Source organism: Monodelphis domestica, chromosome 1 (assembly GCF_027887165.1).
Source record: "Monodelphis domestica isolate mMonDom1 chromosome 1, mMonDom1.pri, whole genome shotgun sequence".
NCBI classification, from domain to species: domain Eukaryota; kingdom Metazoa; phylum Chordata; class Mammalia; order Didelphimorphia; family Didelphidae; genus Monodelphis; species Monodelphis domestica.
The window spans coordinates 122,127,743-122,145,284 of NC_077227.1; the positions used below are offsets into that span (position 1 = coordinate 122,127,743).

The following is a 17,542-nucleotide window of genomic DNA, read 5'->3' on the forward strand; positions in this document are numbered from 1 at the left end:
GAAGGCAAATCACTTGTTCATAGTAGCATAACTAAGGTCAAATTCGAACTCAAGTCTTTTTGATGTCAGTCCCACTCTGTCCTTTGTGCCATCTTGCTGATGTAACTATGGAAAAATCCCTTAATCTCTCAGTCTCAGTTTGTTCATCTGTAACCATGAGATAATATCTTTAACATGGAGACCAACCATTGCCATGTGAGAATATGATTGTAGGAAGCCTAAAATAAGCTGCTCTCTTTCTGCAAACTTTAAAGTGTTTCATATATAAGCTATGATTATGTTGATAAAATATTAGAAATATGAATTCAGAAGCCTAGATCTTGTTAGTGACAATTCAGGCTCCTTTTGCCAGCCTCAAAACTTTGGTTCAGGATAATCTAGTCAAATTTCAAGTCATCCAAGACACACTAAACAGGTGATTTAAGAAGTACAATGAATATTTTTCATTAAGAAGTACAATGAATAAAAATACAAAATGGAAGTCTACAAGTGGACTATAGTACCTTTTTTTCCTGACTTCCAAATGAATTAAATCAAAACTTGTATTCACTAGTTTTTATTCTTTGAGTTTATAATTGTGTGACGCTGAGTTTTTTGGGCAAGACAATGAAATAATTGTACAAATAACTCCGTAAATAGACCTGTGCATTAGGAAAATTAACTTGGTAGCTGTGTGAAGAGTGACTTGGAAAGAAGAGAATCTGGAGGCAATGTTGGAATCACTTAGGAGATCAGGAGTCTAAGTGAGAGAAAATGAGTTTCTCGAATGTGAGGGGGTGACTGAGAAAAGAGGAAGAAACGAATATAAGTGGAAGAAAGATTAAAAGATGAGTTGGGCGTTTTAAACTTGGGTGACTGAAATGACATCAATAGAAACAAAAACTGAGAGGAGGGATGTGTTTTAGGGAGAAAGATTTTAGTTCCATTTTTGGATTTGAAGCATTTGAGGTATCACCAGGCCACTCAAGTGGAGATATGCAGGAGACAATTGAAAATATAAAAGCTAAGGAGAGAAATATGGTTAAACTTACAGATTTGGGAATTGTCTGCATAGAGATGATAACTGATGATATAGGGGTAGATAAAATTGCCAAGAGAGAGTATAAAGAGGGTAGAGAAAGAATCCTGGAGGATGCTTGCATTAGGTGGACTAGTAAATAGAATGTTGGACTTGGAGTCCAGAAAATCTGAGTATGAATCCTGCCTCAGACATTTACTTGCTTTGTGATATTGGGCAAGTTACAACTTCTCTAAGCTTTAGCTTTCTCATTTGTAAAATGGGGATGATAATAGCACCTACCATACAGGGTTGTTATATAAATAGTAGCTATTATTATTAGCTCTTTTTAAAAAAGAGAAAATAAAAGAGGTACATCAGACAGGTAACATACGTAGAGAATAATGTCATAAAAACTGAAGAAGGAGGGAATATCAAGAAAGATGGAGGTCAACAGAATTAAATGCTTTGGAAAGGTCAAGGAGTATATAAACTGATGAAGTACACTGGTGACCTTGGAGGGAAAAATTCAGGAATAGTTACCAAAAAGACAGATGGTACAGTTGACCCATTATAGGGGATTTTCAGGAATAAGATGTTGAAAAGGATGAAGAAACAAAGGTAGGAGATAGAAGATTGTTAAAATGAGTGACAATAGGGTCAAGACTGTCAAGGTGGAACATGAAATAGAAGTCTTATAAGGCTTGGAGATCAGGATAAAAGGGACAGAGGACACAGTGAAGCAAAGAGAAGTGAAAAGATGGAGGAACGAGATTTTGAGGAGAAAAAGTCATTTTAGAGTCAGCTTGGTCTGTTGGAAGAGGTCCTATATGTAGAGGTATATGGGAGGAAGACTTCAGAGATCTCCCAGATGGAAGTGTTCTTTCCCAACTGCTGATTTGGCACTCATTAACTTTCTGAGAAGCAATTGTTTTATTTGATGATAAATAAAAAAGAATTATTTTATAATTAAGAAAACTTTTTATAATAAGTAAATTTTATATTGAATAAAACAATCATTTCATCGATTGATAGGGATTTTTTTTTTGTATCCCTAGTACCTAGCCTAGGGCCTGGCGCATAGTGGATGCTTTAAAAATATCTGTTGGTTGATATTTTGCTTCTGAGCATTACTAAGGATACTGCACCTTTACACATATCTACATCTACTTCTAACTTCTCAACTAAAACGTAAGCTTCGCCAAGGCAAAGACTATGTCTTATGCTTCACAAGGGCCAACTACAGGGTCTTTATCAGGGGAGCTCAATAATTGTCAAGCTTCATTCACATTCTCATTTCAGCTTTTAGCTATAAAAAAGCAACAGTACTCTAAATGCCCACAAGGTGGTGCCATTGCATCATGAAGATGTGTCTACTTTCCTGCCTCTGTCCATTTCTTGCTATAACCATCTCTGTTTCTTTGGGTCTTGGTTGTGTGTTCCTGGGCATCTGTTTTTCCTTCTCTTTGTCTCTCTGCCCTTTTCTCTCTTATTCTGAATCTGTTTATATCTCTGTCTCTGTTTTTCCTTTTCCATCCTTGTCTCTCTGTCTTTTCCTCTCTTATCCTGAATCTGTTTATATCTGTCTCTATTTTTCTTTTTCCATTTTTGTCTCTGACTTTGTGGGTATGTGTCTTGCCACTGGGCTTTGGTTCAGTAGTATTTCCTTTTTATTTCCCCCATTTCTTTCCCACTCACACCTTTTTTTCTCATCCTACAGCTAAGACATGAAGATGATTGGCATATTTTAAATTTCTTTTAAAAAAATAGGTCAATTTGCATGATAATACATGTATAACCCAGATTGAATTGCTTACCAGCTCTGGGAGGGGAGAGGGAAGAAGGGAGGGAGACAATTTGGATCTATAAGTTCAGAAAACTTATGTGGAAAATTGTTATTATGTGTCACTGGCAATAAACAAATTAAAAAATAAGCCAAGTTACTTTTTATACAAGTAGCCCTCATTTCATTGTTTTATACTCTTTCTCTCTTAAAGTATTCCCTCTTTTTAAATTAAGTTCTTTCATGAATTAACATAATTATTGTTAGAATTCGCTTGGTATTTCCATTTATATAACCATAGGATGACACTGAGCCTCACTGAAAAGTACTAGGTTCCAGAATCAGGAAAAGGTATTTTCTAAGTCTTTTGGAGGATATTACAAAAAGGCTTATTGTTTATATTGGTTCCTTTTCAGTCCCAGTAATTTCCTGCTTCTATTCTCAAGTTTTACCAGAAATGGAATACACAAAAAATGGTAATCTTCTATTTATTCTCTCTGTAATTCTCCTTTTCACCTGAAAATTAAAAGTATATAAATCCCCACTCTAAGTCATGAATCAGGAAAAACTGACCTAGATGAGTTCTGAAGTCTCTTCCAACCCTAAGGCTCTAGCCTTAGTCTAAGTGTAAGGGAGAAAAAAATAAAAAGCAAAACTCACTGGCAGTGGTCCATCCACACATCTCCTCCTCGGAGCCATGCTCCATGGTCCTGGTTTTTGTAAGCAATAAAGTGCTTAATGATGGCAGGTTCCCTGGGCTTCAGAGGGTCAGCATCCTTGTGTGGGCTGTATCTGTAGCACAAGAACAGAGAGAACTATTTTTGGCAGGATGGAGTTTGTCCTTTGGGATTCCAGAACAGGCTTACTTGTTCGAATATCTTGGGGGGTCCCTTCTGTTCGAAGTACTCTCAAAGATAAACGATTAGCATCATAGACCTAGAGCTAGAGCTAGAGTACCCAGAGGGAATCTAGTCCATCTACTTTATTTTACATATGAGGAAACTGAGACTTAGGGAAGTTTAGTGACTTGTCTGAAATAACACTAGTATAAAGTATCAGAGGTGAGGTATGAACCCTGGTACCCTGGTTCCCTGGCTCTAGAGACTATACCATTATACCATCCTGTACATGTCTATAAGTATGCTGAGAGCATATGCATGCATTTGTGTGTGTGTGTGTGTATATATATATATATATATATATATATATATATATATATACTAGGTGGCATGGTGGATAAAATCCTGGCCCAAAGTTAGGAAGATTCATCTTCATGAGTTCAAATCTGGCCTCAGATACTTACTGGCTGTGTGACTCTGGTCCTGTCACTTAACCCTGTTTGTCTCAGTTTCCTCATATGTAAAATAAGCTGGAGGAGGAAATAGCAAACCATTCTAGAATCTTGGCCAAGGAAATTCCAAACGAGGTCATGAAAAATCAGACACAACTAAAACAAATGAACAACAAAAATTCATCTGGACACCTTTGTGTCCATAATAAATATACTGGAGACAATTCATTTTACCATCTGTACAAGCACACACACATGTAAATTACACACTGCAGACACAAGTGTGTGCATATAATACACCTCTATGCCTGTCCATATATGTATATAGGTATACATACAGATACACAATGGCAAAAAATGCTCATGTATTATTTTATGCTGGCCCCTGTCAGAAGATTAGATCACAAGTTCTTATGATGAGTCATGAAAAAGAAGTCTTTAAAGAAATCACAACAAAATGCCCCTGTGAAGGGAAGCCCTAAAAAAAATAGAAATATAAAAAATTCTACAGCTGATGCTTATCAGCAACAGCTTGAGGACAAACTACAGACATCTGGTTCTCATTCATTCCTATTGCTGGAGATGGCTCTGGTTGAAGAGCAATATGGAGACTAGGAAGTTCATTCCAGGTCATACCTGAGTGGCATGGAGATGTAAAGTCATATTTCTAGAAAATCAAGAAGAAGGGTAGAGGGGAAATTTTCCTGAACTTAGAGCTAAAAGATCTAGATTCATGTCCTAGTTATACCTCTAATTAAGGGTGTGACCTTGGTTAATGACTATTTAAACTATCTTCCTTCCTTCCTTCCTTCCTTCCTTCCTTCCTTCCTTCCTTCCTTCCTTCCTTCCTTCCTTCCTTCCTTCCTTCCTTCCTTCCTTCCTTCCTTCCTTCCTTCCTTCCTTCCTTCCTTCCTTCCTTCCTTTCTTTCTTTTTTCTTTCTTTCTTTCTTTCTTTCTTTCTTTCTTTCTTTCTTTCTTTCTTTCTTTCTTTCTTTCTTTCTTTCTTTCTTTCTTTCTTTCTTTCTTTCTTTCTTTCTTTCTTTCTTTCTTTCTTCCTTCCTTCCTTCCTTTCTTTTTTCTTTCTTTCTTTTTTCTTTCTTTCTTTCTTTCTTTCTTTCTTTCTTTCTTTCTTTCTTTCTTTCTTTCTTTCTTTCTTTCTTCCTTCCTTCCTTTCTTTTTTCTTTCTTTCTTTTTTCTTTCTTTCTTTCTTTCTTTCTTTCTTTCTTTCTTTCTTTCTTTCTTTCTTTCTTTCTTTCTTTCTTTCTTTCTTTCTTTCTTTCTTTCTTTCTTCCTTCCTTCCTTTCTTTTTTCTTTCTTTCTTTTTTCTTTCTTTCTTTTTTCTTTCTTTCTTTCTTTCTTTCTTTCTTTCTTTCTTTCTTTCTTTCTTTCTTTCTTTTTTCTTTCTTTCTTTCTTTCTTTCTTTCTTTCTTTCTTTCTTTCTTCTTTCTTTCTTTCTTTCTTTCTTTCTTTCTTTCTTTCTTTCTTTCTTTCTTTCTTTCTTTCTTTCTTTCTTTCTTTCTCTTTCCTTCCTCCTACCTCTTTCTTTCTCATCCTCCCTCCCTCCCTCTCTCCCTTTTTTCTTTTTCTATATTTCTTTTTCTTCTTCTCCCTCTTTCCTATCCTTCCTTCCTCCCTCCCCCCTCTCTCCCTTTCTTTCTTTCCTTTTTAATGTGTTTTTAAAATATTATTTTGGGGGCCAGGGAGGTGGCTCAGTAGAAAGAAATCCAAGTCTAGAGATGAGAGATCTTGAGTTCCACTCTGGTCTCAGATACTTCCTAGCTGTGTGACGTGGGCAAGTCACTTAACCCCAATTGCCCAACCCATTCTGCTCTTCTGTTTTGGAACTGTTACTTAGAATGGATTCTAATACAGAAGGTAAGAGTTTAAAAAATTAAAATTAAAAATATAAAAATTAAAATTAAAAAAATATCTCATTTGATCCTCACAACAATCCTGAGAGATAGGTGCTATTATTATTACCACTTTATAGCTGAGGAAACAGAGGTATATGAAATTAAGTGGCTTACTCAAGGCCACACAGCTACCAGGTATCTGAGACAGTATGTGAACTCAAGCCCCAAGTTCTATCCACTGCACTACCTAATTTGTTGAGTCTCCCTCACTTCCTTCATTTAAAAATAAAGGAGTAGGAGTATGATCCTTTGATTAGAAAAGAGTCCTTCTCCCCCAACAATCCATAGGACTATCTCAGAGTTCCTTGACTATTCCTCTTATTTCAGAAAAACTATCTACAGTACTGCATTAAATGGCTTCATCTTTTTCAGTGCTTTTGGCATCAGCATTATTGGCCTTGCCCAGCTTTTAATGGACACATCAAACAAAACTAAGAGTACTTGGCAAGAGATTTAGTCATTGATAGCCCTTTCCTTCCCAGGAGGTTTGTCTGCCCCAAAGATTTACCCCAGCCTCAAACCTGCCATCTTGGCTAACTTAAATGGAAATGGAGAATATGCCTGATTGATTTAGAGAAGTACTTGATGATTCTGTTTTCCTTGACCCCTAAAAGACTTGAAATTAGGCAAATGATATGTAGCTTCTTTCTCCAAAAAACTACCCTTGGATTTGACATGGAAATATCTCTATGAGAAGATGTCTGAATCAAGCAAAACCCACCATGTTCGATCTGGTCTTCCAGGGTTCCAGAGACATAAACTGGGCAGTTAATTACCTGGCAGAAATGATAGAAAGGAAAGGCCTCTTGTCCTTGGCAGATGCTTCTGTGGTTTTGACTCCATTGTCAATGATCATGCCAGCCTAGGAAGGAAAGAAATTTAGGACTTGTTATATAAGCTTTGGTATATAACAATTATTCACAACAAATGCCCCATGAAATTCCTCTTTTAGAAAGTTTTACTGCCCCACTCAACCATTTAATCATAGATCCCCAAGAAAGATGTAGGACATGAAAATGTCTAGGAATTATGATTATTGCAATATGGTAAAGGATAAAGAACACAGGATTAACTTCTCATTCAGACTCTGATGTAAACTAGCCATGGATCTCTAGGGCTTGGTTTCCTCATGTGTAAAATAAAGTGAATAAAGGCAGCTGGGTGGCTCAGTGGATTGAGAGCCAGGCCTAGAGATGGAAGGTCCTAGGTTCAAATTTGACCTCAGACACTTCCTAGCTATTTGCCCCTGGGCAAATCACTTAATCTCAATTGCCTAGCCCTTACTGCTCTTCTGTTTTGGAACCAATACACAATATTAATTTTAAAATGGAATGTAAGGGCTTTTTAAAAATGAAGATAATAGACTAGGTAATTCTTAAATTCACTTCCAGTTTGATTAATCTATGATACTAGGTACCTAGTTTATAGAGATTTAATTGGAATTTCCTTATTTTCAATTAAATTTTATTTTATCTTCAGATTTTTGTTCCCTTTCTAGCATATCCTCATCCTATCCCCAAATGAGAAAGTAAGAAAAAAATGCCAGTTTCTGTCTTTGTTTTGTAGCTCAAATTTTAAAGTCACATGATCTACACTTGTTACATCTATTGTTGCACTACTCATTCTCCCTTGCAATTGGTCTTCTGCCAATATCACTCTACTAGAATCATTCTCTTGAAGGTTACTAATGATCTTCTAACAACCAGATCTGATAGCCTCTCCTCAAACCTTCTTCTTTAAACCTTCTCTGGCACATTTGGCACTTAATGCAACCCCATTGTTCTTGAAAATGTTTTTTCTTGATTTCTATAAAACTGATATACTTGGTTCTTTCCCTCTATTTAAAAATACTCATTGTTTTCTTCACCAGCTTTTCCATCATCTCCAAACTGCTAGTCAGAGATATTTATTAAGGATCATTCCCAGCTGCCTTTATTTATTTCTCTCTTTATACTCTTTCCCTTAAATATCTTCATTTTCAGGCCTTCAGCTATCATCTTTGTATAGATAGAAGATTAACTATAGTTGTGATCTGTGATGATTTTTGGATGTCTACTAGCATCTCAAATTCAACATGTCTAAAACTAGATTGTTCTAAAGTAATAATCTTCCTCCCTAAATCAGTTCTTCCTTCTGACTCATTTATTTCCAGAGTATCACCCTTCTTGACTCCCTATTACTCAGCTATGAAATTTTGGAATCTTCTTTGGCTTTATTTTTTCACTCTTTCTCAAGAAATCTACCACTACTTGAGTATGCTGACCTCTTGCTCTCCTTTTGCTCCCTTCCTATATATACTGGCCTAGATGCAATTGTTTGACCTGGGAAGTGCCCCCCCCCCTTCTTTATTTTAAATCCTTTCTCGGCAAGAACCATCATTACTAGGAAAACCCCTCCTCATCCCTTTTTAAACCTATGATATCCAGACTACATCAAGTCCACTTGACTGATCTTATAACTTGATTGAAATGGAAATCACTGATTCATTCTATGAAGTTTTCATTAATCTTTCTAGCCAGAAGAAATTTCTCCCTTTTCTGAAACCCTATAGTACCTTGCATATATCACTAATATAAGACTTAATTGCTTTGTTTATGTGTTGTATCATTTTATTTCTTCTGAGATTATAATCTTCTTGAAGGCATGAACCATGTCTTAAGCATCTTTGTATTCTATACCATGCCTTACACACAATAGTTACTTAATAAACTCTTGCAACATGAATGGATGAATATATTTATATTGAAAAAATTAAACTTATAGCAACTTTAAACAGTATTTTCAACATCATTAGATACAAAATATCATCTAGTCAAAATATGTATTTGACCTTTCCCATATTTCTAGAATCTCATTCTTCCCTTCCTGGAAAGAAGAATGAGACACTAGGATAAGGGAACACAATTTTTAGTATCTATAACTATATCTTTTTGCAGAACGCCTCCCACAGAATTTCTCCAACAAATCCTGCTTCTATAAATAATACAAAACATTCATATGAAACAAGTTTTTAAGCATTATCATTTGTTATTATATTGAAAAATATTTGGCCAACTATTTTGGTTTTCATCCAGGTGTTTAGGCTCCACAGGTACATTTATAGTTCTAGGAAGCCAAAATAGACAAGAAGAGGAGGCATAGAAGTATCCAATTTTGTTTCAGCTCACTCTCTTTAGGGATGAGGGATGTGGATGAGTGCTTATTTCTAAGGCTTGCTTACACTATGCACCCCCATCAAATGAATCAAGAAACAGATCTCAAGACATTACTCTTTCAGAGAAAGAGAGTTGAGTCTCGTGCCAGCAAAAAGAAAAGCCAAGCATCTTTTCCTTCATTTGGTTTCTATCCAAATTCTGAGCCTGGGCTCAGCAGTTTTAAGTCCATAGTTTTTTATCTGTTTTATTTGGGAATAGTTTAAAAAATCTAGGAGGAAAATGGTGGTAAATTGGGACATCTCCAACAAGTTTGCCTTATTTCCATATACAAATTCTGGAAATGCAAATTCTGTCACTGTCTATGGCAGAAAGAAATGACTAGCATACCTTTTTAAGTAAGCCAAGAAAAACAAGTCAATATGGTTGATTTTAGCTGGGACAGCACTTTCTACTTCATGAAAACTTACCCTATAGTTGGAATGAGCCCGGTTGTTATAGAATTTTCCTAGTGGAATGTGCTCTGAGTAGCCTGGGGAATACATTCCTTCTGAAGGTCCTGTAGGTACGTGGTGAAAAATGAACCAAAATCCAGTTTCCTGTTGGAGGAGGGAGGAGAAATAGAAGGCAAAATCCATATAACTGTTCATTTCCAGGTCGATTAAATCTTATCAGGCAAAGTATAGTAAAGAATGTTGAACAAAGTACAATGTATTTACATTGCTCACACATTCCCATAGCTTCTCTTCACAAACACATTTTCAATTTTCTTTCTGAAGAGCATATTGAAGAAGACATAATTTTCAGAGTTGCCAAGTCAATTAATTTAAACAGAGCCATAGCTAGTAATTTTTGTACCCAGGGCAAGCAGCATGGTATATGTCTTCAAACACAGCTGGGAAGGCTATCTTTCTTATGCATTAGGAGTGTGGATATGGTCCCTAGAAGCCAATGAGGAAACCACTGGGAGAATGGCATCAGTAGTTTCTGATTTTACCTAGTTACTCTCATTAATTAGATGCAAAACTTAGTTATTTCTAGCTTCTGGTGGTCTATAAGTGCTTTTACTTCTGTCTAAATGTAGCACAGTGGGGTGAAATCCACATCATACTACTGTAGGTTTGTCTTTAAAACATCATAGGCTTACCATTTCTAAGGGCATTATTCTAATTTTTATAAGTTCTGAGGTTTATCTATTGCTTGAACTGCTTCAATACAAAATCTTCCTGAGGACAAATGATGAGTGGATTTATAGCAGGGAGTGAGAAAAGAGCTAGCTAAATTTCAATCTTCTGAGACGTTCGCATATCCAAAGAAGTGATCAGCTCTAGCCATCCCTAATCCTCCTTTTCTATTTCTTCCCAAGAAGCTTTTATACTTACCTCAGAACCTGCTGCTGCACAATTCACAAGATTATTATTGGGATTTGCCATCCAGAAAGTGGACACAGCACTGCAAACATGAAAAAAGAGACTGAATTTGCATAATGTAATGACATGCCCAAGAACATCATTGAACCTTTCTATTGGACTATATAATTTGTTTGAAGAGCCTCTTAGGGAAATATCTGCATGTGAAAAGGCTTCACATTTATGTTTGAAAACTGTTTATTTCCATTCAAATACATTTTTATTTAAGAATTTAAACTATTTAGAAGGAAAAAGGTACTAGACTCTTGAAGAAAGAAGCCATTTGTGGGAGGTTCCTGAATGCTTAAGTGACTGATTTGGAGACTAGTAAAATCTATAAAACAAAACAAAATGAAATAATTCTGTTGAATAATAGGCATCCACAGGAACAGAGGAAAGTGTTAGCCCTCAGTAAGTTAGAGAATTCTCTTCTGATTGCAAAGACACTATTTTCTAAAGGTCTGGGGTCATAAATAGCCTTCTGCCTATTCCCACTTGAGAATATGTGGGAGGTAATGATCTTTTCCCAGCTAATAGAAAACTGCATGGAATGGAGAAAGATTCTAGTAAAACAGAAAAAAAAAAACCTTCTTCTTGGACAGAGAAGATGTACAATCAGGCAGGATGAAATGGGATTGATGGGGCAAATTAACACTTTCTCTATAAAAAGTCATAATCAAGTAGTTATGGGTATATTATGCTTTTTGAGTCTATGAAGTTCTAAGAGGCTTAAACCCTCTAGAGAGCTGGGGCTTAGCATGAGCCTTACAAGGCTACTGATGCAAATAAAAGATTCAGGATGACTTTTATATTAAGTCTTATTTCAGAAGTATTACTATGCCAAAGTATTTACAATTTTAATATTTCATTAGTTTCAAAAATCCACTTAAATATTTTTAAGAGAATAAAAGCAAGAAAAAGCTGGATTTTTTGGCTCAACTAATAGGTCAAATAGCTAAACTAAAGCAATTAAATACAAAGAATTTTTCTTACTAGCAAAGAGTCTTAGAGAGGGTGTACTTTGAGGCTAGTTATGGTTAGTATGGAAATAAAAGTAATTTTTATCTTGATTGTTGAAAAACAATGGTGGAGGGTGGTGCTGGATGGAAGTCAGTCTTGTTTTATTTTTATTGAGAATGAATTTTAAAGCTGAAAGTAATCTTTAAGATTATCTTAGCCCAGTCCTTATTTTACAGATGAGGAAAATGAGGTCCAGAGATGATACATGGCTTTAAAAAAAAAAAGAAAGAAAAATACCTTTGTAACTCTGAAATATGACCATTAATTCCCCCAACTCAAATAAGAATTTTGTTACATATTGATTGTGGAATTATTTTCTTTCTTTTGCTTACACTGCAAAACTGTTAATATTCCCCCATGAATAAATCCTCATGGCTCTCAGTATAAAATCCACTATTGCCTATTAGATCTTATCATTTTCTTTTTGCTTATCTGTCACCTCTATATTCTTTTTTTAGAACCCTTATCTTCTGTCTTAGAATTGATATTAAAAATAAGTTCCAAAGCAGAAGAGCAGTAAAGGCTAGGCAATTAGAGTTAAATAACTTGCCCCAGGTCACAGCTAGGAAGTATATAAGGTCACATTTGAACCCAGAACCTCCTGTCTCCAGGATTGGCTCACTATCCCCTGAGCCTCCTCACTGCCCCTCCCCTCTATCTTCTTAAGAAAAGATCTCTGGCCTGATGACCTAGCTCAAGGGTCTGAGTCAAGAGCTATCAAGGATGGAATAATCCCATTTCCCTAATTTATAATATGATTGACCACATCCTAAAGGGCTTCATTCTAATTTTTTTTGCAAGAGAAGGGGACATTACTTATAATTTAGACTACTACTCCCATTTCCATTATAGAGAAAGTAAAGTTTGAGGTGGAAAACTAAAGTCATGGAAGGATAAGCTCAGCCAACCCTATCATTTAGGGGTCCTTTTACTCCTGGCATCACACTGCTTTTTATTAAACCAGAGTATAAAGCAAATAATGGAAAGAGAAATAGCTTTGAAGTCAGGAGATGGCAAAGATTTGAGTCTTTGTTAGAGCACCTATTTTCTTTATGAGCTGGAGCAAATTGCTTCACATTTCTTGACCTTAATGACTTTATATCTATAATAAGAGAGGGTTGGACTAGAAAAGCTCTTAAGGTCCCTTCTGTCTCTAAATATCATGATCCAAAGGTCTGTAATTTCAATGAGAAACAACTAAATTTTTCCAGTCTATCAGAAATCCTGTGAAGGAAGTGACTAATTAAGAATCAAGGTCACTTACAAGAATGATTTCATGTTTTCTTGAAGAAACTCCTATGATAAATTTTAGCATTATCCCATTCGTTCTATATTTTTCTGTGGTGATGAGAACAGAAACAATGTTTTTTCTTTAAACTTTACCCAGTAAACTGTAAAAGTCTTGGGCATCTGCTTTTGACCCACTCTGGGGACAGAGTCCAGCCCTAGCAACTGCCTCTACAATTGTGTCAAAAGAACTCATGTAATGTACTTCCCTCTGAACTGACCAATGAGACACGGGGACAGATTTGGAAACAATCTGTAAGCATCAATCCTACCATCTGGTACTGGTCTCTGCATGTTAATGGTGAGGAGCATTTTCAGCTAGAATCATTGCTTTGCTTTTGAACTTCCCCTGACAGATGGCAGGAGGTGACACTACAAAGTCACTGGCAGATATTTCTGGAAATGTGTCCGAATCAATCACCATTTTAATAATCCACTAAACCCATGACAACAGTCAATAATCTCTTGATGCCAGTATTTGACACTTGGACATTTTAAAGTAGCCCAAACTTTGTTATAACACGCATTCACCAATTCCTTATAACCTATGTGTTGTTAGTCTTTGAGTTAGAGAAATGTCAGTTTCTCCTAGGATTTAAGTTTTTTTTTTTTTCTAAAAGGAAGCTGCGTGGTGGAGAAGTTGCATAACTCTTCTATGCCAGTAAGGACCTCACTGTTTCAGTATTTTCCCTGACAAACTTGGACAGTGTCTTGGAAATTATTGTTATATATGTGCTTTGCTCCATATCATTTATTTGCTCAATCTTTGGAGCAAGATTTCCTCAAAGCAATCATTTTAAAAAAATAGTTGGCATGGAGTGGGAAGAGAATAGCTAAGTGGCTTAGTAGATTGAGAGCTAGATCTAGAGATGGGAGGTCCTGGGTTCAAATCTGGACATAGACACTTCCTACTTCTGTGATCCTGGACAAGTCACTTAATCCCCATTTTTCTAGCCCTTACTGCTATTCACAGTATTGATTCTAAGATAGAAGGAAAGGGTTCAAAAATACAAGATAGTAGGGACAATAGATTTAGAATAGAAAGGCCATTTGCCCAAACTCCTAACTTTATACATAAGAAAAATGATTTCCAAAGTAGTTGTGTCTTGCCCAAGATCACATAGATAATAAGTAGCAAGTTGGGATTCAAACCTAGTTCTTCTAGATTCTAAAGTTCTAACGTACTCTGACCAGTACATTAAGTTGCTTTCTTACTATGTTTCCTCCAAAAGCATAGCTTTTTGGAAGTAAATTGGGTTCTTTGGGTTCTTGCCCTCCTCCTCAGGCTACTAGCTTAATTCCAGAGAGAAGATCCTACGTTATGAAACTCTGGCTCTGATCTGAGATGATCACATAAATAGTTCACAGAAAGCTGCTGCATTTAACTTATATTTGGAAAGCCACACTGAGGGTTAGTCCATAAACAGATTAAATGCAACTAAGAAAAAGGGGGATCATACTCAATCCTGCTGTCCACTTTGCAAAAGCTAATGCTGGCAGAAGTAGTCCTGTGGACCCCCAACATTTGGAATAGCAGCTGCAAGAATTTATAATAGCATCTTGGATCTGGAGAGGAAGTCTTGGTACATCATGGAATCCAGGAGAGTCAGTTCTGATGTGGAAAGTCATTTGGTTTACTGCAAAATGCTAAAGCCCACAGGAAGGGCTTGATAAATACTTGGTGAATTGTTCGTCTTTTAAATCTTTATTGGCCTCTCTCTTAAGATGTCCCAAAGCACATCAGAAGATGATGTCATGGCTGGCACTGGCTTTTCTACTTGAATTGTTTCACAAAACTTGGTGTCTGCAGCTGAAATACTAAAGTGACGGCCTTTTGGTTTAGGCTTAACTGGCAATAAGGTTGAGTCTGACATTAAACTAAACATGTGGGCCTGATACGCCAATTGAATCATGCCTTTTGGAGCTGAAAGCCTCCACAATTACTTTTGTTCATTTTTCTCATAGATGTTGGAAACTGAAGCTCAGTGAAACAGCTAGTTAGGTCACAAAGCCAGAGGATGCTTAAAAGATGTTTGTGGGTTGATTAAATCTGAACTCAATTCCCCTTACTGAAAAGCCACTACCCTTTCCACTATACCATTAATTCTTTCTTTTCCTTTTAAAACCTTACCTTCAAGAGTGGGGGTCGTTATTCAGATAATACAAGCCACAAACTTATTTTGGACCGAATTAGTAGTTATTTTGACTAACTCTGGATTTAGTACTCTAATGAATTCAGTCACTACACCATAAATATTTACTTCAAACTATACAGACTTGCTTATACGTCTTAAGTGGGTAAACATGGTGCCCAGTGTGACTTCCCAGAGGCTTTTCCCTTTGTGTTGTTTCAACTTTGAGGTTTGAGTTGCTATTTTGGATGTTAGAAGCTTTGAGGTTTAGGTCTTACTTGCAATCCTGCCTGGGTTTGGGGATGTATCCTGGGTAGGAATCCTCTGTAATCATCTTGCACATTCTGCTGTCCCTATCGGAGGGGAGGAGGGTTCCAGCCTTGACCAGCAATCCAAGGCAGTGATCGAAGGTGTTCCTTTCCTCAGGTCCATCTTCAGTAAAGAAGCAGTGGCCAAGGGAGTCATAGCCCACAACATCCTTCACCTTTAGAAATCAAGACAAAGGCAACATTTCAGCTAGTACTCTTAGCCACCTACTTCTTGAAGAAAGGCATAACACCTTGGCATTAACCAAGACAAAGCATCTATTTGCAAGAAGGAAGCAAAGTAGGCCAGCAATGCCATAGAAGTGAATGCGATTCACTGGCAGGAAAGTTACCCTTTGACTCCCCGAAGGAGAATGGAACTCTTAAGCCTAACCCAGTCTGAAACACCTCTTCTTGAGTAAAGAGGTGTTTATTCTGGCAGTTACCTAGTTGCTATTTCTTGAGCTATCATGTTCCTGTTCCATCCTTCCTCTTTCCCAAAAGCTAAACATATTGTTACCCCCAAAGTGGGAAAATCATCATGCATTGGCACATATTTGGCCAGATGCCAAAGATGTGTGGAAGTCTGGAGATTTTTAAATTATTGTTCTCTTTTACTGGAAGAAGAACTGAGGCCCCAAAAAGGAATAGAATTCACTTCTAGTCCCTCAGTTTCAGATTGTATAGCAGAATTTACAAGTTGCAGAATCCCATTTGAGCTTTATATACTCCATAACCTATTGTCTTCCTTTAATCCTCTATTGTTAGATGTTAACCTTGAATCAAGTTGCTTTACCACTTGATGAATCAGTATTTCAATAAACCCCAATTCTTTCAATAAATGTCAAATTAATATAATATGTTACATTTTCTCCTTAGGAACAACTCAAGGAGCTAAGAATAATTTGGAAGATAAGTAAGGAAAGAAAATATATCCCTTATACAAATCCCACTTCCTATTCTCTGAGTAGAACTTTATAACCACATCTACTTTCTTTTAAAAAGCTTCTTACTACTTCCATTCAAGATGGCAGCTTAGAGAAAGCTAAAGTTCAGATCTCCGGAAACCCTTCCCTACCAAACTCAAACTGAATGCTCCTAAGGCACCGAAATTCAAAATGAACAACAGCATAGACCCCGGGAATCCTCCTCCTGGACCTGAACCTGGATCAAAAGGTACGCCCCCCCCCCAAAAGCCAGAACACGAGATCACTCGGACCTAAGGGGTAGGTAGAAGGAAGGTCCCAGGACCCATCCCCCCAACCCAGAGTACTAAGTCCAAGGCAGCAGAGGGAACCTCAGAGCCTCAGGGCCGGCTACCCTGAAGGCCGCTTCCTGAAAACAACCTGACTCAGTCGTGGGGGCACCCAGACAGCAGGGAAACAGAGAGAGACAGGGGGAGCCTGTAGCCCCCTGACCGGATCCTTCCATCTGAGTCTCATCGAAGGTCCCTGCCTCAGGGCATACTCAGTCTGAGGTTAATCCTATCACCAGCCCTCAGAGCTCCAGGAAGCCACGGCCACTCACCCCTCAGAGAGCAGGGTCGTCTGAAACAACAGTAACCCTCAGGGCTGGCAAAAGGGCCTCGGGAGCCAGCTATTCTGAAGGCCACTTCCTGAAAACAACCTGACCCAGTCGCGGGAGCACCCAGACAGCAGGGAAACAGAGAGAGACAGGGGGAGCCTGTAGCCCCCTGGCTGGATCCTTCCATCTGAGTCTCACAGAAGGTCCCTGCCTCAAAGCATACTCAGTTCAACCCAGAGAAAGTTAATCTTATCAGGAGCCCTCAGAGCTCCAGGAAGCCGCGGCCCCTCCCCCCTCAGAGTGCTGGCTCTCCTGGCCAGCTAAGGCACAGAAACAAACACCCCGCGGAAAGGGCCAAGCCAGGCTTAGAGTGTGGAAGTAAGGCAATAGAGAAGCATCAGGAGGGAACTGAGGAGGGCAGTAACACAGAAACACCAGCAATTCCTGGCTTCCCCAGGAAGACAGAACAACAACTGCATAGAACGGACAATCTGCCTAGGGCTAAAACCTCTGAACACCAGACAGAGATAAGAAAAGCTAGTCCTCCCCACTCAGATAGAGATGGCAAACTCCACAGAAGCACAAAAGCCCCAAAATTCCAAGAAAAACAAGAAAAAGGGGGCAACTTTGGACATATTTTATGGAGCAAAAATACAAAATGCAGAGGAGATAGAAGAGGAAACACAAGCAAATGCTCCGAAACCTTCCAAAGGAAATGGAAACTCTCCA

The 17,542-nt window shown here is 37.6% G+C and overlaps 1 protein-coding gene across 2 annotated transcripts in view; it reads right to left on the reverse strand.

Moving 5' to 3' along the window:
• Positions 1-17,542, reverse strand: part of CEMIP (cell migration inducing hyaluronidase 1) — a 263,138-nt gene that overhangs the window by 36,959 nt on the left and 208,637 nt on the right. For both annotated transcript variants that reach the window (XM_007479273.3, XM_056806007.1), the window contains exons 14-18: positions 15,263-15,468; positions 10,519-10,588; positions 9,607-9,735; positions 6,761-6,846; positions 3,441-3,572 (exon numbers count right to left, since the gene is read on the reverse strand). In XM_007479273.3, the coding sequence (XP_007479335.1) occupies positions 3,441-3,572; positions 6,761-6,846; positions 9,607-9,735; positions 10,519-10,588; positions 15,263-15,468 (623 nt within the window). The remainder of the gene's footprint in view (positions 1-3,440; positions 3,573-6,760; positions 6,847-9,606; positions 9,736-10,518; positions 10,589-15,262; positions 15,469-17,542) is intronic.